The sequence below is a fragment of the Thunnus thynnus genome, chromosome 22 (assembly GCF_963924715.1).
Source record: "Thunnus thynnus chromosome 22, fThuThy2.1, whole genome shotgun sequence".
NCBI classification, from domain to species: Eukaryota; Metazoa; Chordata; class Actinopteri; order Scombriformes; family Scombridae; genus Thunnus; species Thunnus thynnus.
The window spans coordinates 20,862,533-20,890,054 of NC_089538.1; the positions used below are offsets into that span (position 1 = coordinate 20,862,533).

A 27,522-nucleotide genomic window follows, 5' to 3' on the forward strand; every position below is an offset into this window, starting at 1 on the left:
TTTCCTTTTATTTTTGTCATCATCATCTATTCTAGTGGTTCATTCTTTTGCTTGTAACCCCTTAAAAATGAAGCAATGTCTACAATTTGTCTCATTTTAAGGACTTTTAGAAGCCTGAAGAACATTTCCAGTATTTCACACATAATATCCAGTAAATTACTGGGATAACCTTTCAGATTTTCAACGTTCATACATGCAGCTACGTTCAGGAACATCTCCGCCTTGCGGCTTTTCACACATGCTATGACAACGCTAGAACAGATGAGGCAAAGGACAGTCCAGCAGATGGTGATAATACAACTCTTATGGACGCCAACCACCATAAAACTCAACAGAAGAAGAAGAAGAAACTTTTCAAACTAGGCGGAGCTGATCAAATACGAATCATGATTCTGTTTCTCGCCTCAGAAACATATTTTAACGTTTACTGTTCAGCTGTAACATGAGAAAGTTTGTGACCGTACCTGTGTTTTCCCCTGAAATGCTACCAGGTCTTGAGGCAGGAAGTTGGCGGTAAAGATTTCCCTGAATATCATGTCACATGACCTCATGCAGGAAATGTTCCTGAACATTTCAGGGACAGACTGCATGTGTGAAAAGGGGCTTTAAAGAGTTTAGAGGCTTTAAAGAGGGTGAAAGAATCCAACATTGTTCAACTTTTTAACAACTTTTTACCTCTTTTATAACAACTTTTACAGCCTCGAGGAGGTGAAAGTATCCAATATTTCAATTATTTTAATGTTTTTATGGCCCTGAAGTGGTGAAAGAGTTCAGTATTCCAACTATTTGAAGTATTTTTACAGGCCTGAGGAGGTGAAGATATCCAATATTTCACTTTTTTTAAAGGATTTCTAAAAGCCTGAAGCTTGAGGAGGTGTCTATTATATTTATATCACAACGTATTAGCATCTGTGTGCAACAGTAGACATATATACCATATTTAGAAAGAGACACATACAAAGGAGCAGAGATGTACAGCTCCTTTTCCTCTCCTCTCGGTGGCAGACGGTACCAGACACACTCTCCCTTCAGAGTACGCCGTTCAACAGGGTTGGAAACAGACAAACAGCCTCCGCTAACAGCACACATGCTGCTAATCTTAGCTCGTACACGCTGGTCCACACTGTCAGGAAACCAGCTATTGTTTGGCGACTTCACAGGGGGGGGGAATGAAGTCATAATTTAAAAAAAAAAAAAAAAAACTTGTATCGTTCACTAGAAAGCAGAACAACATGTCTTCGGTCCTGTTTTGTCACCTCGTTTTATCCCCAGAAAACTAATCTGGATTATCATCTGATCCATAATTATGAAGATCTACTCAACGGCTGACACGCTGATGATGTCACACGTCCTCATTCATTCATTTCTACTATCGCTCACTGTGGTTTCATTCATATTTATTTTGTTAGTCAGTCAGTGACGGCGCGGTGTTTATCGAGGGCAGAGGTCGTACAGACTATACGGGCCTATAAGGAACAAACACACACGTTGTACTTTTATTATATTGTTTTTTAATTTTAGACGTTTCTCTATTGTTTCTTTATCTGATGTCAACAAACGCTGTGCTGGCTGTTAAGGGTTGCTCTGTGTGTGTATTTATATGTGTGTCTAAAGAAAGCACTTTGTGGCGTCAGACCTGTTCTCTATTGTACAAGTCGGGCATTTCCTGGTCAACAGGAGGAAGGGAGGGAGGGGCGGAGGGAGGGGGGGGGGGGTTCGAGCTATACACAGGTGTGTTTGTGTGTGTGTGTGTGTGTGTGTGTGTGTGTGTGTGTGTGTGTGCTGTTTATGGACGGGAAAGAACACAGGAAGTGTTGTTGATGATTATTACAGAGAAGGCTTGAAGCGCAACACACGCTCAGACTCACGTTAGACTCTCGAGACAAGTTTTAATGAATTACCGAGTGATTAAAAGGAAACAGATTTTTCCATATCGCTATTATTAGCGTGAAACAACACTTCCGATGATCGCGTTAGGAAATAGAGTTGGGTCGTGTTTTTTTTTTCCTGAGCAGAAACTATTTAGTCATTGATTTTTTACGGGAAACATGTGCTTTATTGTGATAGGTATCATTATCAGGATATGAGATTATTGATCATATCGCACAGCTTAGTAACAGCGATACTGTTTTTAGAAAGTAGATTACTGAATCTGCAGCTTAAACTGATTCACTTTTGGATGATTTAAGTAACCGTGGCGACGTGTTTTTATTCTCTAATTCACGCCTCAGGCTTCGCTTCTTCTCCGTAGCATCGGCAGCAAAGGCTCATGGGTGTTTTAGAGCCATCTGCCATCAAAACTGACTGGAAAAAAACCATAATGACTCTGATAAACAAAATTAAAATAACTGCAATATAAACTGTAGTCTTGTTATGTTGTTTGAGTCTCGTAACACTGAGGATGTAATTAACAGAAAAAATGTGAAATTGGATTACAGGATAAGGAGGAAAAACACTTTCTGATCCAACGTCTTCTCCGGCTTTTCAACTCCGTAGCAACATGAGGAAAGTAATTTGTTTACTTCAGTTATGTGTATTTTGAAGGTTGAACTACGAGCACCTGCAGCTAATCAGCTCCTTAAAGTTGATCCACTGACAAATAAAACAGTTACAAACGTTGAGCTGTAGTTTTAAAAGCAACTAAAGCTCGTTTACTCCCAGAGTCACTCAGGTTTAAGGCAGGACAATGAACCAAATGAATCAAATTACAGATGTTGTTAAGCTCTTACCCACTTAAATAATTAGAATCCCTTGTAATCAAATGAAAATGGCCACAACAGCTAATAACATCCTACCAGACCACAGTCCTTCCCACAAGTCCAGATCTTAAAGTGGTCATATCTGTTTATATACTGATATTGTAATAATAATAATAATAATATCAAGACCTTCTCTATATGTGTTGGTGGGTATTTCACAATAAAAGCCAAACACACAGTTGTCTGAGTCTGACTAAAAACACGCTAACGACGCTCGTTTTGCTCTTGTTTTCGCTCTCGGCGACACTTTCACGCCGTCGATTCTTTTTTCCTCAGCGACAGCACTTTGTCGGACTGCCTCAGGGCGGGAAAAATCCTGATGAAGCCTTTTAGTGTGAGTGTTGTTTTGCTTTCTAAATGGCTGCTGCTGGAAGGGAGAGAGAAAAAAAAAAAACACTGTTCAGGACCTGACGTTTGCTGAAAATCTGTCATTTCTTCCTTTACACAGCACATAACCATGTTGAAAATACCCTTGAGCTGTTAGTAGCATCTCCCAGTTGTGAATGTGTGTAACTGTGTAGCAGGTTGTTGTTATTATCAATACAATAACGCCCCCTGCTGGACATCTACTGGATGTGCTGTCTCTCTTTCCTCACTGTTCCTCCCTGTTTAATTAGCAGGAAAATAATGTTAAACAGCCTCACTGAAGCAAAAAGATCTGCTCTTTAAATTAGCAACATGTTCTTCTTGTCTTTCTCCTCATCTCCTCATTCTTCTATCTCTTTCCAGCCTCTAGGATATAGGACTTAATGAGTTTTTCAGTCATTTCTTATGAGATCTTTCATTTATCTGCTGCGGATGCTGCTTATAATACATAGAAATAAATGTAAATGAAGTCTGTAAACTATATAGAAGTGGAGCAATGATCTCTAGATGTTTGGTGAAGCATCAGTATTATAATTTATAATCAAATTAGCACAAGAAAGCTAATTTGTGTAATTTAACTTTTCTTGGAAACATGAGAGTGAAGGATGAAAAGCTGTCAGCTCCAAACTTTAAATATGTCTGTAAGTTTGTAGACCAACAAGAAGTGGAAATATGCAGGAAAAAGCCAAAGTTAAAGCTGAGTTTGGTCTAAAAAAAAAAGCAAAAATTGCCGATATTCGATATGCTGATATTTCCAACTCATTGTGGCTGATTGCCAATACCAATATATGCACACATTTTTTTCCAACTGGCTGAGGAGACTATTACTATGCAATCATAGATTGTGCTAGCGGAGTGTTAGCAGCAACATGGCCTCCGCTAGAAGAAGCAGCGGGTCTGACGGGCAGCTGAGTGAAGTGGAGCCTGTGGAGGAAGCACCGGGACCGTCAGGGTGAAACGGTCCGTGGAGGGAAACACAGTCAGGCGGTGAAGAAGAAGGCAACAAATTGGCCTCTCTTAATCGGCAGAAAATGTTCATTTCGGGCTGATGGCGATATTTCGTTTTAGGGCTTATATCGGCCAATGACGTGACGATAATATCCCTACTAAATTTCATACCTGTTGTCTTCTCTCTCTGTTTCTCCAGGTCGGTGTACGACGGTCAGGAACATGGCCTGTTCATGGACAAACTGGACGCTCGGATCAGGAACCACGACAGAGAGATCGAGAAGATGTGTAACCATCACTTCCAGGGGTTCGTCGACTCCATCACAGAGCTGCTCAAAGTGCGAGGAGAGGCGCAGAAACTGAAGGTAAGGAGGGACGGAGAGGATCGTGTGAAAGATGGAGGATGAACAGAGAGAAGGGAGAATAACTCTTGATACTTTTCTCTAATTTGTTTATTGTTTAACTATCTCAGAGTCAGGTGATTGAGACCAACAAGTGTCTTCAGGACGATGGCAAAGACGTAAGTGGACTCATAAATATCAGTGTTGTCCAATCAGGAGTTGAGTCTCAAGAAGCTTGTTAACTTTCTTCACCTCCTCTCTCTCCTCCTTTCAGCTCATGAGCTCTATGGAGGATCTGAAACAGTGTCGAGTGCAGCAGAGAAACATCGCCACCACCATAGACAAACTGACACACTGCCTACCAGGTAACACACACACACACACATTCAGGTTTAAATGAGAAAGAAACCTTGTGCTGTCTTTCTTTCTTCTTATTTAAGTTGATTAACTTATGTAGAGAGAAATGAATGAAGATGTAATGTTTTGTGGACACAATACTATTTTCTTGGGAGATTTTTTTTTTTTTTGTCATTGTCCCTGAGGGGTGTACTACGAAGCGAGATTAGTGGGTTAGTGAGGTATGTTGAGCCCAAAGCCAGGGTTTTCAATGTCACAAAGATGGCTGTCTTTTAACCTGGCTACATCACCATGGTAACTACTGCAAACTTAACCTGGTCCGGAGCAGGTTATGTTCCGAGTTTCAGCTTAAATCGGCACTAATAGGGCTGTAGTCTGCTGGTCGACTGGTCGACTAGTTGGTCGATATGCTCTTGTCCAACTAAATTCTCATCGGTTGAATAATCTCTGTGTTATTTTCATAAGGAGTAAAGTGCTACATCAACAGCTTTCCAGGATTAATCCATTATTTCCTGCGGCGGGAGGGACAGACTAACAAATTACCTGTGAAAACAACGGGGGTGTATTCAAAACACCCCCGTTGTTTTCACAACTTTGAACTCGCCCAACCTAATGGAGACTGCTGGGTCTAACTGTCCTCAACGTTTACTGAATCTGTGTTTCTCTATAATGGCACGAGAACCCCCGCCAGGCCTAAAAAAATATTTTTCAATATTTGATATCCGAATGAATGGATATTCATTCATTCGCTAGCGTTTGGGAGTCTCTGAGCAGCGCTGTTCCGGTACGGGAGTCAACCCCTGTGTCGTTGCCTGGGAAACTATTGGTAGCGTTAAAGAGTATGTTTGCGTGGAGGGTGGGAAAGAGTGAGGGGCAGAGGAGTGACGGTGGATGCGAGTGGAGCAGAGGAAAAGGTCAGTAGTAAGTTGTCAGTACAGTACAGACTACAGTGTGTCAGTTAATAAATGCTACAAAGTCACGTCTGTTGTTTTCCCAAATGCTGAAAAAGTAAAGGGGGTTAGCCCCAAAGTTAGCAACAATGGGTTAGCATAACCTGAAGACACAGAACAGAGAAATGTGTGGCTGCCGAGTTTACTGTGCACACCCCCCCCCCACCCCCTCACCCCGTGACTAATCGATTAGTTGAAGATTATGTACGATTTTAGATTTTCTTTGGTTGACTACACACTATTCACTAATCACCTGATTTGCTGCCAAGGCCGTTTAACACTGCTGGTACTGCAGCTATTAGAACACTGATTAGAAAGTTGATTCATCTATTGGTGTTTATCACAGATAATATTCAATCTATAATATTAATTTCACTTTGATTTTTTTATCCTTCATTATGGGACAGAGTCAGACCTGAATGTACTTCTTGAGTTTAATGTTTAAATCTGCTGGATCAAGTTTAAAGTTTAAGAGCTCTGGATGTGGGAGGCACGGAGAGTGCACTGAGTGGTAAAATAAGTATATAAACTAATTACGTAATTAATAAATTAATGAATTAGTTTTTTAATTAACGAATTTACATGATCAGCAGCATTCCTCTCTCACCTTATTTGCAGCAACAGCGTTGCTCTTTGCTGTGATAATGTATTCATATTATTCATAGCTCTCCGTTATAATGATCTGTTCCTCCTGACTTTTGTGTTTTTGTTTCCTTCAGTCCTGGAGATGTACAGCAGACTTCAGGAGCAAATGAGGGCAAAAAGGTACGTCAGTAATTCTGTCTTCCATCACACTTTTTTTCCCCAAATTCAAAATCAAAAGTGCCAAAAATCTTGTAGATGAAACGCAGATATAACTGAGTGGAGCTTTGCAGGCGAACCCTTCGTGGCAGGAACTCTACCCCCGGGGCCCGATCTGGCCCCACTACCTGTCCAGTTTAGGTGTTGGGTTTTGTTGTCCGTCCGTAGGCGAAGGCGGGATGGGTTTAGGGATGCTGACCCTTGGCTGTGAAAACTGGCTCTTGAGGTGTTGAAGGGTGGGGGGGTGGGATTGGCTCTGGATCCACAATCTACTGGACAGGAGTGCAACCCTGGGTCTGATTTTAATGAGAAGTGAGCTGGACTGATTTGACATAAAGACATATAACTACCATACAAAACAGTGACAGAGACAGTAGAGAATGAGCTGATAAGACATAAAAGAAATGTCTTTGTGACACCAAACAACAGGTTTAATAGGAAATGTCCTAATTGGAAAGAACTTCAGCACTAAATGGTACATTTTCTTCAGTTTTTTCTCCATTGCTTACACACATTTCTTAAAAGATAACACCTGCTTTAACTCCTCTATAAACCTCAGTATGAAGCACTGGTACCAACACAGTAAACACACCTTCCAAAAACTTGCTAACCAAAATCTTAAGACACATGCCACAACCTAACACACACTTACCACAACGGTAGACTGCCGTCAAACCACACACACACACACATATACACACCTCCTGTTTGAAACATATCTAGCAATGTGTGCTCTAAACACAGCACTTAAGAGTTTAGAGCTCTGTTATACAAGCACAGAGGGAATATCAGCACTGTATTACAGAACACTTGATACATAATAGTTACAAACACGATTTCTAAGAAACTTTTACAAACTAAAGGGAATACAAGACCTGCTGTAAAACACAGATGTAGTTCTACTTTTTGCAGCATTCAAGTAGTTTTCCCAAAGTAAACGTGTAAATAATTTATGACACCCATGTGAAGAAATGTGATGTGTTGTTTTTGAATGTCTGGCAAACTGTGCGTAGATGTGTTTTGCAGTGAGTGCGTAGCAGCGGATGAAATGTGTTCACTTTTGTGCAGAACTGGCTCAGAGACAAAATAAGTATTGCTTGTAAAATGTGTGTAAGCAATGGAAAAAAAACTGTAAGGTGATTATTTTTGAAATATTATACGTAGTTTTTTTTATTATTGGGGCTGAAATGATTTGGTGTTTCATCAATTAGTCGATTGAAAGAAGAAAAATCAATGGTTTTAATAACTGATTGGTCATTTTGGTGATTTTTCAAGCAAAAAACACCAAAAATTTCCAGGTTTCAGCTTTTCAAATGTGAGGATTTTATGCTTTTGTCTGTTTTATATCATTATAAACAGGATATCTTTGAGTTTTGGTCTGTTGGACGGACAAAACAAGATATTTGAAGGCTTCTGGGAAATTAATGGACAGTTTTTCATCACTTTTATAGACTAAACAATTAAATGATTAATCGATAATGCTAATAAAGACACCCTATTAAAGATACACTGTGATAAACAGTCCTTTGACCATTTCTACTATTGTGTCTGAACTTTTGGCCACTAGATGGAGCCACAGCATTTAGAATAGAAATACAAACCGCTTCTCTCTATATCTCTCTCTCTCTCTCTTTTTCCCTCCCTGCCCTCGTCCTGACCTGTAGACTGGAGTCTGGTTGGTCATAAATTTGTCGTTTGTTTGTGTGTTTTTCTACTTCTCTCTCTCTGTCCTGCGGCTGCTTGGCTCGCAGAGAGCAGAGAGAGGTCAGCCAACACCGGCTGCTCCTAGAGAGAGAAAGTGTGTGTGTGTGTGTGTGTGTGTGAGATTGAGATGCAGTGGAGTGAAGTGTTTGCAGAATATTGTATTGCCAAAGATCCCCGAGGCGTATCTGAGTGTATTTCTCTGTGTGTGTGTGCATGTGCTCGCAGATTTGTTTAACTTTTTTTTTTTTTTTTTTCTGTGTGATTGTGTGTTTCTGCTGGCTTTCGGTCGTCCATCTGACAGCCAGGAAATAGTTTTATTACTCTGTCTAAGTTCTGAAAGTATCTCCTCCCATAACCAGAAACTCACAGGTTCACTCGGCAGCCCTAAAAAGGTTATTATTAGATGTGTAAAGCCAGTGAAGCCTGTAGTGAACTGGAAAGAAAATCAAATCTGGCGTGGGACAAGTTTGGTGTTAACCTCAAGTTTAAATTAAGCACATTAGCAATCAATGCCCCCTTTTCATCAAATGCTGTGTGTGTGTGTGTTAGGTACTACCCTGCGTTACGGACGTTGGAGCAGCTGGAGCATACGTGTCTTCCCAAGGCGGGTCAGTACCGCTTCTGCTCCATCATGGCGGAAAACATCCCCAAACTGAGGACACAGATCCGGGACACGGCCATGACGCAGCTGAGAGACTTCCTGGAGAGCATCCGGAAACACTCGGACAAGATAGGAGAGACCGCCATCAAACAGGTACACGATATATAGAGTTAATCAACAAACTATCAAAGAGTGGATAACAGGGATTTGTAAAACAGAGAGCTACCATTTTACTAGGTTTGTTCTTAATAGTACAAGGTAGATACAAGACGAATAACTACATATAAAATCAAAATAGTTAATTCCAGTAATCCCCGTGAGGTAAATGCATGCTTTCCATCCCCTTCTATATTCTTGCCAGATATATCTTTCCTACAATAATCTTACAACTGAACAACACGTGATGAGCTGTGCCACACAAAAAAGAAGAAATAAACAAAAGCAGAAATGCAGCACATGTTGTCTACACTCAAAATGTGCTTGTCATCAGAAATTTTTAACTTTGCCTCATTCATTTCCTGCAAAAACTGTTTTTCCTGGAGTTTAAAGCTGCAACTAAGGATTTTTCTTTGTTAATTGATAATTATTTGGCCGAAAATACATCAAAAAATACTCAAATGTCTTGTCTAAACAGTTTAAACCCCAAAATAGTCAAATTATCATAATATAAGACATGGAAAAACAGCAAATTCTCACATTGGAGAAGCTGAAACCAGAGAGTGTTTGGTAATTTTGCTTGAAAAAATGACTTAAAATTCTTATTTGATTATAAAAATTGACTAATTTATTAGTTGTTGCAGCTCTACAAGTGTGTAAATAAGAAGCGTGGTATTAACTGTGACACGTCAAAGCCTTTTCCTCACACATCCTATGGTGTCGAGCACAAACTGTAAACACAAAACCAGTAAAAAATTGCTTTAGACGCTTGAAGACGTGTCGCCTCTCACTCAAAAATCTCCAGTAGTGAAGAAGACGTTCCTGTGTTTGTTTGTGTCTGGAGAGGTAGGGATGGGGGGAACTCTCGCTCCATCTTCTATCAGCCAGACATGTGATTATATAAACGCAGAATCATAACATTTTTATCTGTTTTTCCCCTCAGTTTTCCATTGTTCATAATAGTTCATCTTTCATTAATTTAATCTGTGTGTGTGTGTGTGTGTGTGTGTGTGTGTGTGTGACTGCCTGCTGTTCTAACATCAGTGTGTGTGTGTGTGTGTGTGTGAATCTTACGTGTGTGTGTGTGTGTGTGTGTGTGAATGTGTATTTGTTGATAAGGACTGTACAGTGTTACTGGCTTGTTTCATACCACAATTGGTTTTTTGTTCTCCATCATGTCTTTCTTTCTCTGTCTGTTAATCAGAAGCAGCCTCTGTGTATGTGTATGTGTGTGTGTGTGTGTGTGTGTGTGTGTGTGCCTTGCTCTGTGGTTCCACTGCCAGTAAACAAGCATGCAGGCTCGTCAATGAACACACACACACACACACACAAATATACATACACGCACACGCAGACACCCCGCTTTTCAGCACTTACCTCACTGTTTTTCTGTTTTCCGAGGCCAAGGAAGTTATATATGAGCGTGTCTGTTTGTATGTTTTGTGTTCTCTTGTGGTATCCATAGCTCAAAGTCAGGCCTCTTTGTTTATTTGTGCGCCTTCCATTATTCGGGGGGGGGGGGGGGGGGGGGGGGGGGGGGGGGGATGTTGTTCAACGGGAATCGCAGGATGAAGGGGAAGGGATGGGAATGAGGAAGGAACGGTTGACGACTCACACTTTAAGAGGAAAAGCGGCTGTAGAGTCGGTTATGTATTATATTCTAATCAAGACTTCCTCTGTTAATAAATGTATATTTTTGACGTTTAGCTATTGAAATGTCTCATTGGCCTGCTGGTCTAAGATGTAGACCTCATAAACACATTTGAATCTTTGTTGCACTCTCTCTACTTACATTTCCTGCCTTCCTTTCTCACAGAGTATCAAATAAAAGCAAAAACGCCAAAGTTTAATCTCAAAAAAAACAGAGTGATTTCATTTGATACTACAGTCAGGACCCTGTTTGGACCCTGAAACCATGTAATTGCTCCAATTACAGAGTTTTCTCTGGACTTAGTTCTTGTGGGGCTTATTTTGCATTATCGATAATTCAGCTGATTATTTTCTCATTCAATTGATTAATAGTTTGGTCTATAAAACATCAGAAAACAGTGAAATGTTACAATTTCCTAAAGCTCAGTGTAACATCTTGTTTTGACTGACCAAGAGTCCAAAACAATTTACTCCAATGGAAGACCCAGAAATGCAGCAAATTCTTACATTTTAGGCATCATATATTTGGCATTTTCACAAGACTAGCTCTAATTTCTTGTTCTTTAGAAGATAGTTGAGATTTTAACCTTATTTTTAACCTTTTCTTATTCATCACTTCCTGTAGGCATTGAAGTGTCTAAACAAGACACTACAACAGTTTCATTCAGGTGAAAGTGAATCTATAGTGTTATAATTAGTGGGGATGTTCCCTGTTAAAGCCCAACTTTGAGCTTTAGTGTTTTAAAATCAATTTATGCCAACAAATAATGTTCCTCTGTGGTTCCGTTCGGTGAGGATGTCAAGCCGAAACTGTATGTTTGACGCTCTCACTGCCCCATAATAGTCCAGAGCTCTCGAAATGCCACATGAGCAAGAAGACATCTGAAACAAAACACTTTAATTATTTGAATGTTCGTCAGCGCTTTGGCTTGAGATTCGCAGTCCATTCAGCCACAAATGTCTGGATCCGCAGCAAGTCATTGAAAATATTTTGGAGAGTTGCAACATGTGTAAGACCGGATTAATCTTTAATCAATCTTGGGCACAACTGTCATGCAATGAAATATTTTCTCTTCCATAAATGACCGATAATTATACTTCGGATTAGTAGATACGGAGTCAACGACTTAATAGAGACTCAGGATTTAAGTCCTAATATCAACAAGTGTCCACCCCTGAAAAGTATCACATTATTCAAGGCTTTCAGAAGTGCCAATTTCTGTGTTTTGCTGACAGGGAATATCAGGGGCTATAATACAGTCTTTGGTGTTAGTTATTAGATGTCAAAGGGAGTTTTACTGTATAGATACACACCAGATAACCACTTCTTTACACCTTGAGGGGGAAAAAACAACAATACTGGAACTAACATTCATGTATTTTCATGTCCTGTAGATGTCACTAGAGGATCATTTCTTCCTCTCGGTTCAAAACGTTGCTGTTTGCTGGTTGACCCGAGGTTTTAAAGGTCCTCCAACAAACTCACCCATTCTTCAGTTAAACATATTGTACAGCAGGTGACAAATTAAAGGATAGATTAATGATTGGACCTTTTTATATGCTCAGAGTCTCCAGATGTTCAGTTGAACACCTACAGTATGGGAGGTTTTTATAAATGACGTGTTCATCCACTGAACTCTTTTGGAGGAGTGTCCCTGTGGTATGGATGCCAAAGCTGGAGCTACAGTTCACCACCAGGCCTGTAACTGCAAGAGGATTTCGTCTCAGGTGGTGAATTTCAGATGACCCCCCCCTCCCACCGCCCCACCCAACCCCACATCCGCACACCCACTTAGATGTTCAATTCGTCTGCAGGCGCCCCCTTCAGAAACCCTGCAGTGACCCTTAGGTGGGGGGTTCCTGGACCGCAATTTGAGAATCACTGGCGTAGAAAATCCACTTGCAGTCACTGAAGAAGTTAACCGCTAACTCCTCTAACCACTAATTACAAGGGAGATTATGGAAGCCCCAGTGGTCCAGCAGTACTGATACTGATACTGGGATTATGTTGTTGTATCAAATGTTTGGCTTTGAGTGCTCGCACTCAATCAGAAGGCTTGTGTGTGTGTGTGTGTGTGTGAACGAATGTACAAATTGAAAGTTCTTCTTCTTTCCTTCCTTTCCTTCGTCCCTCCTTCATCATTTTTTCTCTCTCTCTCTCTCTCTCTCTCTCTCCTCATTTTGTCTCTCCATCTCTTTACTCTCTCAGACAGTGTGTCTCTCTGGTGTGCTCTGTTCCAAATTAGCTCTAACTCTCTGTACCCAGCCGTCGTTACAGCTCCCTTGACCAAGGATGTGAAAATAAATAGATCTGGGGAAGGAGGAGGAGGAGGAGGAGGAGGAGGAGGAGGAGGGGATGGAGGGAGGGAGGGAGGAGACGAAGGAGAGCAGAGGGCTTACAATGGAGCTATTGTCTGCTGCCATATGCCTGGAGAAGAGGAGGAGGAAGAGGGATGAGAAGGGAAGTGGGATAGAGAGGAGGAGGAGGAGAAGAAGAAGAAGAAGAAGAAGAGGAGGAGGATGATGGTTTGAAAAAGGAGGGAATAAGAAGAGAGGTGAAGCAAGAGGATCAAGATGATGATGATGGAAGAGGAAAGAATGGAGAGATGAAGATGTAAAGGGAGAAATGTGAGGGAGGAAAAAAAACGATAAAGGGAAGAGGAGGAGATGGAAGAAGAGAAGATGAAGAGGTAAAAGAAACTGAGGATATCTGAAGAAGAGAAGGGAAGAGGAGAGGACAGGGAAAGCAAAAAAGAAAGAAGGGAACTAGGTGAAAAAGAAGGGATGAAGGACACCAGTTAAATGGAAAGAGGAGAGGAAGATGAAAGATCAAGGAAAAATGATTGAGGAGGAATATGAATAGTGTAAGGGGGCGGAGAGATAGAACAGGAGGAGGAGGAAGATAAACAAAAAGATGAAGGAGAAGGAGATGCAATGTTCAGACCACAGAGTCATAAATTCTCGCCGTAAACTTGGCCGAGAGACACATGTCAGACAACACGTTGGTACCCGGCCAATCACAGCTTCGCTGTCTTTCACAACCCGCGTGATGTCATCAGAAGGAGGTGCCAAGGGAGACTGACTTCTAGGAGCAAGAATGTAAACAAAACGACGGCATCCGGAGAGCGGCGTGTATGATGATGATGATACCGGCTGTCTGGTTGCCATGGACCCTGTCTCACCTAACAGCAGCACGAGCAACGTGGAAGTCGTCGTACGAGGCGAGAGAAGACGAAATAATTCTGACACGTTAATATTTGCGTTGATGCCCGTTTCCACTCCCACATCTGTCTGGGTCAGGCTGTTATCAGGCTGATATCATAAAGTCTGCGGTGCTCCCCCACACAGAGCAAAAGATCACAGCGTCATTGAGCAAAAAAAAAAAAAAAAAAAAAAGTTGAACCTGACTCAACTTTTTTTCCTCGATGCAACGCAATGTCATCCAACAATACACGTCGGCCAATCAGATATGTGCAGGTGCACATTCCTGGTAGATTAGTTTGTCCTGATGAGAAAAGTAGAATTGACTGTTCATGTTACAGAGGATAAAACAATTTGTCAATGTGATTATAAAAACCCGCCTACATACTGTTGTAAACCTTTTTGTGCTGTGTCATCTACTAAGCCCTCAAACTCCAGACACAAATTGGTTTTCCTGGATCATGTTTCATTGTATCACGGTATCCAAATCACACCAATGCAGCCCTTTTGTGTTTCTTTTTTAAGCAGTGCTTGACCTTTTCGGTCAGAACGGGCAAAAAAAAAAGGAGAACCAAGGATGGGGAAAACATGGATGAGGATGAGAATAAGACAAGATGCGGTAGAAAAAGAAAAGAAAAGTGGAGGAATCTTAAACCGGTATCATCATCTCCAAATGTCTTTTGTCATTCTATCAGAACTCTCTCTCTCCTCTTGTCATTTCCCTCTTTCTCTCTCTTCCTCTTTGTCACATCACATTTCCCTCTCTCGCTCCTCACATCCATCTCTCTTTCTCCTCCTTCCACTCTTTCCATCTCCTCATCTTTCCATCTACCTACTTCTTCTCTTCTCTTGCTCCTCTATTTTTTTTTTTTTTTCTTTTATTCAGTCACAGCAGAGGACAAGTTCAGAGCTTCTGCTGTGTATTCGGTAGTTTTTGACACACACACACACACACACTTGCACACACTAATGGGAAACAGATTGTTGCGTCTGTGAAGTGGAAGAAGATTGATTACCTGTATCTAGTTACTGAACACACACATGCGTGCGCATGCAGCGAGGGTGGCGGAGGGCACACGCTGGGTCGGTGTATTGAACCATCACACGGAAAACGAAAATAGACTGTTATGGGTCGGTGTGTCAGTCACTCAGCGTGTGTGTGTGTGTGTGTGTTGTCTACCGAATAATGCTCCACAGTTCACTGACATCGGACACCATTATTTCTGGCTCGGGCTCTGCCTGCCAAAAAGTGATCTATTGTAGGGATGTCCCAGTCAGGTTTTTGCCCTCAATTCTGATCGGAGTCATTTAATACGGAGTGTTTTTCTATACGGAGTTTGATTGATATTTATATTTTACTACATAATCCAGCTGCACAGTGCACATTAACCTGAAATTCACACCAGAGGCAAGACGCTAATGAATCAATCTATACTGACTGGTCATTGCTGTCCTACAAACCAGTTGTGCTTTGAGTACAGCTGGGAATGCTATGCATTTTTTTGATACTTTGCCAGTTCCACCCTTGTGCCTCTGTGCTGATACAAAACCCAAACTTTTTTTTGCAGTACTTTCCTCCAAATTCACCAAAATAAACTTTCTTTCCCAGCTTTGGTTAAATAAAATACAGTAGAAAATGTGCTTGCTTGATTTCATGGTTGAGAACATTAAGAAAAATCTGGTCAAAGACTTAAAATCTGACCGAACATTCAACATTAAATTTTGGTAATTTAGTTTTTATTATACTTGATGCTAAGAACGCATGTTGTGCCAAAGTCAAAAAGGGATTGAGGAACCTCCAATACCACCAAAACTCAGTTTGTGTAATGGACAAAAGTAGACTTTAAGGAGGCTGGCACATTATTCCCTCTAGAATCACAACTTGTCCTTTTTCCACTTTGGTTTTCTTACAGATTAAACAAACAATATAATGTTTTAATTAATGAGCTTTAGAGGTTTCTGGTTGGCATTATTTTGTTATCAGAGCCATGTTTGCTGTTTCCTCTGTTTCCTGATTTTGTGCTAAGCTAACCGGCTGTCGTCTGTAGACTTATATTTAACGGAGAAATATGAGAACGGTATCGATCTTCTCATCTAACTCTTGGCCGGAAAGGGGATCGGTGTATTTCCCAAAGTGTAGACTTATTCTTTGGAGAAAATATAATGTGCATAACGTAATGCAGCCTCTCTACATCCTCGGTTGGAACAAAACACTTGAGTTCAAACGTGGTTTTTAGACTAACAGAAACATTTAGAGGCGTTTTTAAAGTGGCGCCACTTTCATTGCTTGCTGTTGCACATTGTTATTTATTGAAACGATGGCTTCTGCATCATAAAATGGGGTATTTTTTGGTTTCCATGGTACCCAGAGGTCAATAGATGACAATAAATAAATCAGAAATGGATTGGTTTTTACATATATACAGTAACTGATACTAATGCCTTGATTGACAGCTCTTGGACATTCATACGTGAGTGGTGGACATACCTGGTGTCTTAATATGCTGATAGTTCAAGAGTTATATTCCAAACTGCCTCACACATGCCTATAATATTAAAATGTAATATTATGAAGTTTGGCTTGTATCATCTTTTTTAAATACAGAACATTCAGCTTGTTTTGTCTTTTTTTTTTTTTGGTCAAACACATTTTTTTTCCAGACATATTTTAATTAGTGGCAAGTTGTTTTGAAAAACAATATGAAATTTACTGTCAGCAATAATTACTTTTGCATGTAAGGTAATGTTAATTACATTTGTTTTCCCAAAAGTTCTTCAAAACTGCAAACAGTCTGCGCTGTCACTGCGTAAACCTCAATTCCCTCTTCAGAAAGTGGCATGAACGCCGGGTTTTTTCACAAATTACTGCGATTTTTTTTTTTTTTTTTTTTTGTCCCCCCACAATAAACAGTCGGTTCAAACCACTTGTCATCGAAGAGATCTCTACAACTTTGCTCTTTCACTTGTAATTTTTGTCAGTTTCCTCGCTCGCGCCGCAAATGCAAAGAGAAGACTGCAAATCGCCCCTTGAAGTTTGTCAGCAAAGCCAACCCTTGCACATATTTAACCCCCGGCACTCCCTTGCGGTGTTTTCCACAGTGTAATGTCAGATAGATTTTAAAATATTTAGTCATTTTGCACTAAACGGATTCTGCTCCTCATCCCCTGCAGTTAGTTCTCACTACCTTTCCTTCCTTACTACCTTCTTTTCACCTCCTCTTCTTCTTCTCTTCACCATCTTTTTTCCCTACACTTTTTGTCCTTCACCTCCTTTTTCTTCTTTGTCCTCCACTTTGTCCTCTTTGTACTCCTCCTCTACTCTCCCCATTTTCTTACGGGGGGTTTTTACGCAAGAGGTGACGCACATTCCCGCACTTGAACTTCGAGTACCACGCCGAACGCTGCCCCTGAAGATGAACGCCAAACAAAGAAGAGGGTTAAAAAGACTCTTTACTTGCAATAGAACTTGATGCTTGTGTGCTGGGTAAGAAAAACCAAGCCAGTGGATGCTCGAGACACACATTCACTTGTCCACATACCTGCTGAAGAATGCTTAAAGAGCCGAAAATCAACCACCAAGTGGAATTATTTGACGTAGGTGCTGACGTCCGTATCTGCAGTGTCGCATACTGTTTGGAAAGATCCATTTTCTAAATGATTCACTCCTCTCTCATGCCTGTCTTTCATGAGTTTGCACGTCTTTTTAGAGGTCCAGTTATGTTAATTTGTATGTGGGGGGAGAAAAGAGAAAACAACAGTTTTGAAAGATTAGGGAGGAATGTCATGCGGAGAAAAATGCGTCGCTGACAAAAACAAGACTCTTCACTTCGTTGTTTTTGAGGTCTGTGCTGTTTCCTTTTATGTATGAAGAATCTCGTAGATTATTCTGTCACTCTCTCCATCTTTTACTGTACCTCTTTCAGCTATCTTGAGGAGTTTTTGTTGATTTTTTGAGAGGCGAAAAGACTGGTTGAGAGTATTTTTAGAGATTGTTTGTTACCTATTCTTCTTTCTTTAGAAGAGAGGGCACAGCTTGGCACATTTGTGTCCCCGCTCGCCTCCCCCATACCCTTTTATGCAGAGGAATGAGACTTTCCACTGATTTTGTTTGTACTTATTGTCTTATATGACTCATTAGTCTTCTATGTGTATGTGCGAGTGCATGTGTGTGGGCATTAGATCAAAGATGGCATTGTATTCTTCCAACATTACTGATATTGTGCTCTTCCGGGTTTGCACATATCCACCCTCCTATGCACACCAGTTTTTCTCATTACTGTTGTCATTAATGGCTGAAATCGAGGCACTTCAAGTCTCTGACGTATTTATTGACGTCCTTATCGACAGATTTAAGCGCACGGGGTAGCCTACGTGCCGGCGCCGGCAGGCAAAGGAAGCCGCTGCATTCACGGAGATTTTTCTAAAGGACCTGAGGCGGATCTGGGTGTGGATGGAAAGATGCACTCACTAAGATCTCACTAAAGGGTTTTTCCCCCCCATAACAAGGTTTTCCCACAGAAAATGTTTTGGTGGGCATGCTGTGAAGGAGGCTCGGCGTGGGAATGAGAGTCCGAGCTAGTAGCGTTTGGACAAATCCGCCTCATTCGTACTCAGATATTGGCGTTAAAAACATGTTATGTTCAAGTATAAAGTGTAGAATAATATAGAAAAGTGCTTTCCTCCCAAAAAATATTTGGAGGTAGGCTTGGCCGTCTCTATAAGGAAGTGACCTGGTTTTCGTTTTGTTTTGGATACAAGCTTCCATTAATTTCCAACTAAAACTTCCTGTTTTTTATTATTTTTTTATTTTTAGTATTCCCGACCCAACACCGCCGCAGAGGGAGAATGCATCATTTCCCTTAATACCTGTTTTCCCCAAAGAGCGACATAGACAGGACACAGGTTGCATCAGATATTACATTGCCCATGGCATTGTTCTTGTGGAAGATCTTTCCATTTCCTTCTTTCTTTTGCCCCACCTTTCTTTATGTCTGTTTATTTTGGGAAGCATCACAGACGTGCTTATTTTAACGTTACAAAAAAAAAAGGTATGCTACATATCAGCTCTGTTTAAAAATAGCAATCTATTTGAAAATACATTGAAATTTATGCTCTTTTTCCAAGACTCTGTATCAACACATCAATCTCAGACTCTTAACTTAAGCATACATGATTGCTGCTAATCTGTCTGAACTTAAATCAAAGTTTTGACAAGCGAAGGATCATAGATCAGACATGTAAACTATCTCTGCCTCCGCTTTCAAGTCCTCAGCACTAATTTTATGTGCTTTGTTTTAGGTTTCATTGACTCTTCATCCTTCCTGCTCTTCCCTTCCTGTCTTGCTATTTTCCCCTCTGGTGTATTCTTAGGTGCTTTGGTAAATCACTTTTTATAGGTCATTTCCAAGGGTATTTTCATGGGACAAGGAGTGGCAGGAGTGGCTCAAAGGTCTCTCAACCGGTGACCTCATTACACCATCTGCAATTTCTAAGCTTTTTTCCCCCCGAAAAAAGGTCTCAACAAGGAGAACTAGGCCAAGTTGAAACTGTATTTGTCACTTTCCTAAGAGGATTGACACAATGTTTTCTTATGAGACTTGTCTGGAAGCTGTTCTCTGTCTCTCCTATATCATATATTATATATATTATATATTTGTAGGCAGCTACAATGGAGTTTGATTGCAGAAAGTGTGTTAGTGTTATCAGTAAACCCTCAAAATCAAAGAGCTTCTGCTGTGTTGCTCTTAAGTTGAGGCCAAAAATGAAATGCAACAAGTTCCTCTTCATCATCTGGTTTCTGACAAATGTTCTGGAAAATGTTTAAAGCAAACAAATCAGGTTAAAAGAGAGAATGAACCTCCCCAAACACACAAAATACCTGCAATCTATATCACAAACTTATAAAGTACACCATGACTATCCAAGTGTTTTGAATCTGACCTGTATGGTTTTCTGATGTGTTTGCTTCAGGCCCAGCTACAGCGCTCGTTGGACAGCTCCGTCTCTACGCAGCCGAGGGCCCTGATTGGCCGACGCCCCAGGAAAGAGGTGGCGGCGGCGGCAGCAGCGGGGGCGACGCAGCAGAGCGACGGGCAGGGTGGCAGTCCATTGTCGGAACAGGACTCTGGCATTCTGGATGTGGAGGACGAAGAAGAGGATGAAGAAGTGAGAGAGAAAGAAAAAAACACTCACACTCATATATATGAACTTGTAATTGTCTGGTTTCACCTCGTTTTGCTTCGTCCGTCCGTCCGTCTCTTGAGCGGCGGCTGTCGGCGGGTCTGATCTCATGATCCCGACACACAGATGTTGTCGGAGTTGCTCAGATTTGTCCCCTAAGTGGCCCGAAATTGAATTTTAACTCTTCAAACTGCCGAATAATCCTCGTTGATCACGGCAGTCCCGACCAAACCTCCAGACTAGTCCCCCTCCCCTTGTGATTGGCGGGATGGACGAATCTGCTTTGAAGCCCGATAATCCTCCAGTGTGGCCTCTTTTCTTTACTCGCTTCCTGTCGCTTATTTCTTTTGTTGTTTTTTTTTTTTCCATTTTCAGTCTCCTTTCATCTCTTCCATGTGTCCCTTCTTGCCCTTGGCTCTCCTTGTCTATCCTTTTTTTTTTTTTTTCTTCTTTTCCTTTGCTTACCTTTCCTTTCCATAGAAATCACCTCGACTCTAAACGGCGTGTTTCCCTTCTGCCCAGTAGTCAGATGTCATTAGGGTTGGCCCGGCGTTCCCGAGCGAGCTTTGGGAGTTTGTGGTGGATTAAGTCATAGTGAATGTTAGACCCATAGCGGCACGTAGTCCACGTAAACCAACATTTCTAATAACACAAGCTCACTTTTGATGGAAGTACTGTTTTCATTTGATCATTCAGACATTGACTGAAGTGGACGTGTAACTTTTTAATGAAGGAAATAACAAGTCGACCAACTGGGCTGCAGCTCGTCCTTTTTTACTTGTAATTTTAGTACAAATGTTGGTCTGAGAGTAGTTTAATTACACTCACAGCTATGTCATGTTGTTATAGGACAGGCTAAAGAGAGGCAGCAACATTTATTTAGGATGCAGTTTCATGCTGAAGTTTCAGTTATTCCATCAATCCTCTTAATCAATCGCAGGAACTTAATGTCTTAGCCGATGCCGATGTCTTTCTTTCTTTTGCTGGAAATAATACGTGACCTTTCTGTTGCACATGACTGTCACTCTGTCAACACTTTTAAACCTGCTGAGCTTCATGTTTTTAAAGGATTTGTTTATTTTACAGTTTAGAGCTGCAACAATAAGTCGATTAATTGAGAGAAAATTAATCGCAGATTTGTTTTTTTTATTTTTTTATAGAAAAAATCTCCCAAATTCTCCAGTTTCAGCTTCTTAAATGTGAATATTTTCTGGTTTCTTTAGTTTTCTGTGATAGTGAACTGAATATATTTGGGTTGTAGAGTGTGAACAAGACATTTGAGGGCCTCACCTTGGGCTTTAGGGTTATGGTTGGGGTTATGGTTAGGGTTAGTGTGTCTGTGATCGACATTTTCTGACATTTTATAGACCAAACAACTAATCTATTCATTGAGGAAAATAACAGATTTATTGACAATGAAAATAATTGTTAGTTGCAGCCCTACTTTGTTTTTTTTTTTTTGAGGAGATTTTCTTAATAAAACGGTCACCAATGCTGAGAACTACGACCTCAATCCACCGTATTTTGATTTACAATTAAATCCGTCTGAGGAACAGTAGGTTGTTTAAGTTCATCAGTAATATGTTTACAGACTGAATCCTGAACTTGTGGACATTTAGTCAGTTATTACGATACGGGCACAACACAAAGCGTTTCGACAATGAACTCTTCGAGTCATCCCTCGCGGGGATCAAAGTTCTTTTTTATGCTGCCGTTTTGTGTTCACACTTTAAGGAAAGGAAAAGCACAATGAAGCTGAACTTGTCACCCTCGCGCTACCATTCTGTTTTAAGGTCCCTGTCGTCCTCTCGGCTTATTTACGTCCTGTAAACTCGACTCAACCTTCTTCACGGGAAGACCTTGGCTCGAACAAAGGCCTGACCCCGCGGTCGCCAGGGTTACGACCGCGTTGGCGCCGATGCCTGCGGTGATGCCAACCATCAGCGTCCCGTCTCCTCACGCCATCCCTGCCCCTGCCATGTCTTTTTCCCTTTCTTCCCCTTCCCTTCATTTACAGTCATCCCCCTGTGGGTCTTCATCCTATTTTCTTCGCTGTCTTTGTTCTTCGCTTCGTGCTCTTCTTCTTCTCTTTCTCCCTTTTGTGAGCTCTCTTCTCTGTCCCCCCCTTTTTCTCCTCTATGCTTTCCTCGCTTTCAATCTTTCATTTACCTGCATTTCTTTGCTTGTCTTTCCTCTGTTTTCTGCTCTTTCGCACTGTTTCCACTGTTTTTGTCTATTAAATATCTCTCTTTCTCTTTTTTTCCTTTATCCGTCTCCCTCTTCTCTTCCTCTCAGACTTCTCCATCTTTTTTTTATTTTCACCTCTTTCACCTTTTTTAGCTCTTGTTCTATTTCTTTCTAACATCCCTCCACCTATGTCTTTAAGTGGTACAACTCTCGCTGTTTGTTCTTATTGTTTTCAGGACTCTGTGTGTGTGTGTGTGTGTGTGTGTGTGTGTGTGTGTGTGTGTGTGTGTGTGTGTGTGTGTGTGTGTGTGTGTGTGGTTACATCAAAGCTGGCATTGTGCTGCTCTTCCAATGATTTTTACAGAAGGCAAACTTTCCAGAGGGCAAGAGGGCACATGTTTTGTTTTTTTTGGCGTTGTTTGTGTGTGTGTCTGTGAGAGAGTGTGTGTGTGTGTGTGTGTGTGTTAAAATGGGTAATTTGCCCACTGTGTTGTTCTCCGAAAGACAGAGGATGTGGGAAAGGGAGGAAGGAATGGAATGAGGGATGGTTAGACGGAGGGATAAATGGAAATGAAAGAGGTATGAACGGCTGGTGAGACTGTCTCTCTCTCTCTCTTTTCTTTGTGTTTCTATATGCGTCTCTCGGCCGTGATGTTTAGAAAATGTAACCTGAAAAACAGTCAATGTGAAAGTGTGCAAATAAGTGTTTTCTTTTTTTAAGCTTCTACCCGCCCTCTAACCGTCTGTCTCACTTCAGTTCACTTCAGTTCAGTGTCAAGTCAAAAAACATGTTGCCAAAGCTTCCACAGAAATATAGAAAAGTAAACAGTTAGTGCATCAAAATATACATGAAATGAAACAAGTAGGTAGTGATAACAGAAATAAACTTCTGGGTTTTAGACTATTACAGTGTAAATATAAAGATTAAAGAAACATAAATGGCTTTATTATTGTGCCAGATCTGTCACTGTTCTCTTAGAAAGGAAGGAAAGACGGGACTGTTTGGTTAAATTTGGTTAATATTTCAATATTTCAAAAAGAAATGTATATGTATTGACTCTTTATATCCATGTATTTAACATTTGGAAACAGTTACGTGTCTTCTGTGTCTTTTGTTCTCTTTCAACTTGAGCTTCAATTTGCTTTATTGACGTGACATATAAAAGAAGTATATAAAGAGAAATAGTGGATAAATAAAAAGGAAGTAATGGTGAAATAGATTATGGAATATAAATATGTAAATTTGTGTGTTTTTTGTCGATGAAGTGTCTGATTGTATATAATTGTTCCTCTGTTTAGGTCCCAGGAGCTCAGGACTTGGTGGATTTCTCTCCAGTTTACCGCTGTCTGCATATCTACACTGTGCTGGTGAGTTCATCCTCTCTTCTGTTTCATTCTCTTTCTTATCTCCTTAACTTTCATCTCTATTCATCTCTCATTACCTCCTCTTCCTCTCCTCTCCTCTTCATCCACAAGGACTCTGGTTTTCATCACTCTAACCAAGTTTACCTCCTTCCCACTTTTAAATATCTCCTCCCATCATGTATCTACTTGGTTTACCAGGTAATAAATTAGACTTTATGCTGAATGTTCAAATTCAGAACTTTCCATTATGTTTAATTTTTGACAAAAGAAAATTCTCAGCACAAGATCCAACTTTTGTCAAGCTGCTTTTTCCATTTTCATGAATTAACCTTCAAGTTCAACAAGTACAAATAGACAATATACATGTGATAGATATAAAAAATGTAAGATAATTTAGGATAAAGAAGTCGAGTAGTTTTACTTCTTGTTAATTAGCAGTTAATTGAAGATTGAAAACGGTCTTTACAGCTACTTCTGCTTTTGTTTTTTTCTCAGAGAGAGCGTACAAGGGACAATAAGGGATGGGTGATATGTTGATCTTCTATCACAATATATTTAATTTTATATCTTTATATTCATACATATTGTGATCAGACCTGCAACGATTAGTCAGTTAATTGCACTGCACTGTCCTTTTGATAATTGATTAATCATTTAAGTCATTTTTCAAGCAACAGTTCTTGATTTGATGAACAATCGGCTGCTTTTCCTTGTTGTAAATTACAGTAAATGTAATATTTTTGTGATTTTGGACTGCTGCTTGGTATTTGAGCTGGCATTCACAGTGTTTCTGATCTTTACTCGCCAAACATCTAATCGATTAGCTGAGAAAATTATCAGCAGATTTGATTGTTGCTTTTCTGGAAACTCAGTTGAGGAACAGTTTAAAGATGAAATAACCAGACGATCTGGCTTATTTAGCAAATTTACCTGAGAAATGTAGATAATTTACATTATTTATGCAACAATTCAGTTTTACCATAAAGCAGATCTGCTCATTGATCTGCAGCAATGCTCATAATTACCTTTTAACAAGCAGAGATATCAAAAGGACAGTTGACAAAGTTGTCGTCTCATGGACTACAGTATATATCGTCAGCCCCGAGGGAGAATTACCACGAGGTTTTATGTTCAGAGAGGTATATGATTGTGTAAGATGAGGCCTCTGGCTCGAGCCTGGCTTCGCTCCAACCAGGCGGCCGTAGTGTGTATGAAAAAGAGAGAGAACGCGTGTGTGTCTCATCTCAGTTAGAGCGAAAGCGACATGGGTGGAGGTGTTGACTGGGCCATGACTGGGTTAGTTGCACATTTGGGGTGTGTGTGTGTGTGTGTGTGTGTGTGTGTGTGTGTGTGTGTGTGTGTGTGTGTGTGTGTGTGTGTGTGTGTGTGTGTGTGTGTGTGTGTGTGTGTGTGTGTTTGTGTGTGTGTGTGAGAGTGTGTGTGTGTGTGCCTGCAGGCTTGTAGGGGTTGTGACCGGGCCAACACAGCCAGAGGGTCGACTGTTTCTGTTGTATGTGTGTGTGTGTGTGTTTGTGTGTGTGTGTGTGTGTGTCTGGGGGGCTCTCTGGCAGGGGGACAGGAAGTGCATGAACTTTGACAGGAAGGAGAAAGTGAACGGGCAAAAAGAGCGATGGAGGGGAGGGGAGGGGAGGGGAGGGGAGGGAGGTTAGAGAAAGGGTAAAGGGGTGAGATGATGGAGAGAGCGGAGATGAGAGAAGGGTCAAAAAAGGTTTAGACGGGTGAGAAAAGGGAAAATTTGATGATGACGAGGGAGGGGAAGGAGGTTAAGCTGAGAGACAAAAAAGGCGACAAGAACAACAAAAATTCAGGCAACCTTTGGTTTCAGTTCAAGTTTCTGTTTGTGTAAAGTGTCTTTGAGTGTCTTTAATGTGCTTTATAAATAAAATGTAGCTGTTATAAAGTCCACTTTGAAAATTTACTTGCAAAACTCAGCATGTAGAGCTGTGACGAGTTGTTGATTAACAGGAAATTAATTTTTTTTTGAGTTTTGAGTCATTTTTATAAGAAAAAATGGCAAAAATTCTCTGGTTCCAGTTTCTTAAATGTGAATGTTTTCTGGTTTCTTTTACTCCTTTCATAACAGTAAACTGAAGGCTCTTTCACATCTACCTCGTTTGGTTCGGACTTTGACACTTTTCAGTTTGATCCAAACCAAAATTACAGGTGTGAAACCTCCACTGGACCACAGCGCAGACCCAACAGCCGAACCCTCAGTCCAATGAAAAAGAGGTGGTCTCGGTCTGGATCGAACTGAACCATGGTTCTGTTCGTTTCTAGTTTTAAAACATTTTTTGGATGGTTCGGACTTTCGGACCACTTACAGAAAGTTGCGGCAGGCTATCGTTAAAACTGGAAAAATGACCCACAGGGAGAAGAGTTTTTAATTGAAATATGTTCTGACAACGTCATAAAAAAGTCAACTGGAAAAAACTAAACATGCCGACACTTTCTGGGTATTTTCGGAGAGGATGAGAGAGCAAAGTCACCTGAAGATAAAGAAAGTGTGGCAGCAGTTAACAACGCTGTGCAACGCTGTTAGAAAAAGTGTTGCGTCGACTAATGAGAAGGACAAATTTCCTCTTTATGATGGATAACATTCTGGGCATTCGCCCAACAAGCTCACCCATTAAAGTGGTTGAGTCTGGTTTGGCCATAATAATATTATTATAGTTGCAATGAAATGAATCTGTTCATTCATTTTTCTCTATTAATTCAATCGGTGATGGAAAGCTCCCCGACGAATTGACAACACGCTGATGTCAGACACGCGCCCGTCTACAAACCAATCAATGTCAAGTATAGGTGCACATGTAAGTGATGACAACGGGGCGTAGGTACGTTATGTAAACTTCTTTAGTGTTCTCAGCTCACATAATTGCAATGTGAAACCAAAACTAACCGGATCAAATGTTCACAATATAAGAAAAACATGAACCTCAGTTCAGACTTTCAGGTGTGAAACGACGTCAATCGGGACAAAACAAAACATCTTAGGTTGTATCAAGCCCAAGATGCAACCTAATATGTGTTGTTTGATTTGTCCTGTGATCAGAGAAACAGTGATTGACATTTATCACCATTTCCTGACTTTTTGTGATCCCTTAATATGAAGCAACATCTCCTGACGGCCTCTCGTCACAAGGTTTTATGTCTACAAGAGGCCTGAAGAAACTAAACTACAGTAGTTTAGAGAGAAGTCTATAGTTTTGCGTATAAAAAAATGAGTTTTTTTCCTTTTTCCCTACCGGTGCAATCATCTCATTATCCACTAGATTGATCTCATGACCCCTTGTAGGACTACTGACCCCCAGGTTCATGGTTCATGAGCTTTGTTGCTAGGAGATCTACACGGACGAGGACATCAAGAAATAGATCATTTAAAACATGTTGGCAAAGTTTGTAAATCCGCCATCAAGGAAACGTTTTCTAATTTGTTCCTGTTAGCATCTGCATTCACACGTAATAAAAGTGTTAAAGTGGAATACATGTTCATGATAGTAGATTACAGTTGCAAACAGTATGGAAACCAATTGGCACCAGTAAGTGTTTAAAGATTAAGAAATATGTAGTTTAAGGGCTACAACATCCAAAACCACTATAATGGTTCTTTAAATGAAGTTAGAGTCAGGAAGGTGGAAGCAAGGGATAGAAAGAGGGAAGGGGAGCAACAGGAGGATGAGGAGAGGAGGTAATTAGAGGGGTTACAAGAGGGGAAAAGTGAAGAGAGGAGTTGAAGGTAGTGGAGGGAACAGAGACGAAGGGGAGGAGGAAGGAAAAGGGTGATAAAGAGGAGAAGAGAAAGTGGAAAAAGGAGGATTAAAATGTTTGAAATCTCTGTCGCGATGAGACGAAAGGACAAAAGAGGAGGCAGAGTTTACAGGAAAAGAGAGCGGAGAATGAATCAGCAAAAAAAAAAACCCCGATAAGGATTGAAG

The 27,522-nt window shown here is 40.7% G+C and overlaps 1 protein-coding gene across 8 annotated transcripts in view; it reads left to right on the forward strand.

Annotated features, from left to right (window-relative positions):
- Window positions 1–27,522, forward strand: part of exoc6b (exocyst complex component 6B) — a 114,894-nt gene that overhangs the window by 8,250 nt on the left and 79,122 nt on the right. For all 8 annotated transcript variants that reach the window (XR_010925516.1, XR_010925515.1, XM_067580518.1 and 5 more), the window contains exons 2-8: window positions 4,273–4,438; window positions 4,546–4,593; window positions 4,689–4,779; window positions 6,441–6,486; window positions 8,776–8,980; window positions 19,805–19,999; window positions 23,501–23,569. Coding sequence is in view for 6 of the 8 variants with exons in the window: in XM_067580518.1 (XP_067436619.1) it covers window positions 4,273–4,438; window positions 4,546–4,593; window positions 4,689–4,779; window positions 6,441–6,486; window positions 8,776–8,980; window positions 19,805–19,999; window positions 23,501–23,569 (820 nt within the window). In the remaining 2 variants the exon portion in view is untranslated. The remainder of the gene's footprint in view (window positions 1–4,272; window positions 4,439–4,545; window positions 4,594–4,688; window positions 4,780–6,440; window positions 6,487–8,775; window positions 8,981–19,804; window positions 20,000–23,500; window positions 23,570–27,522) is intronic.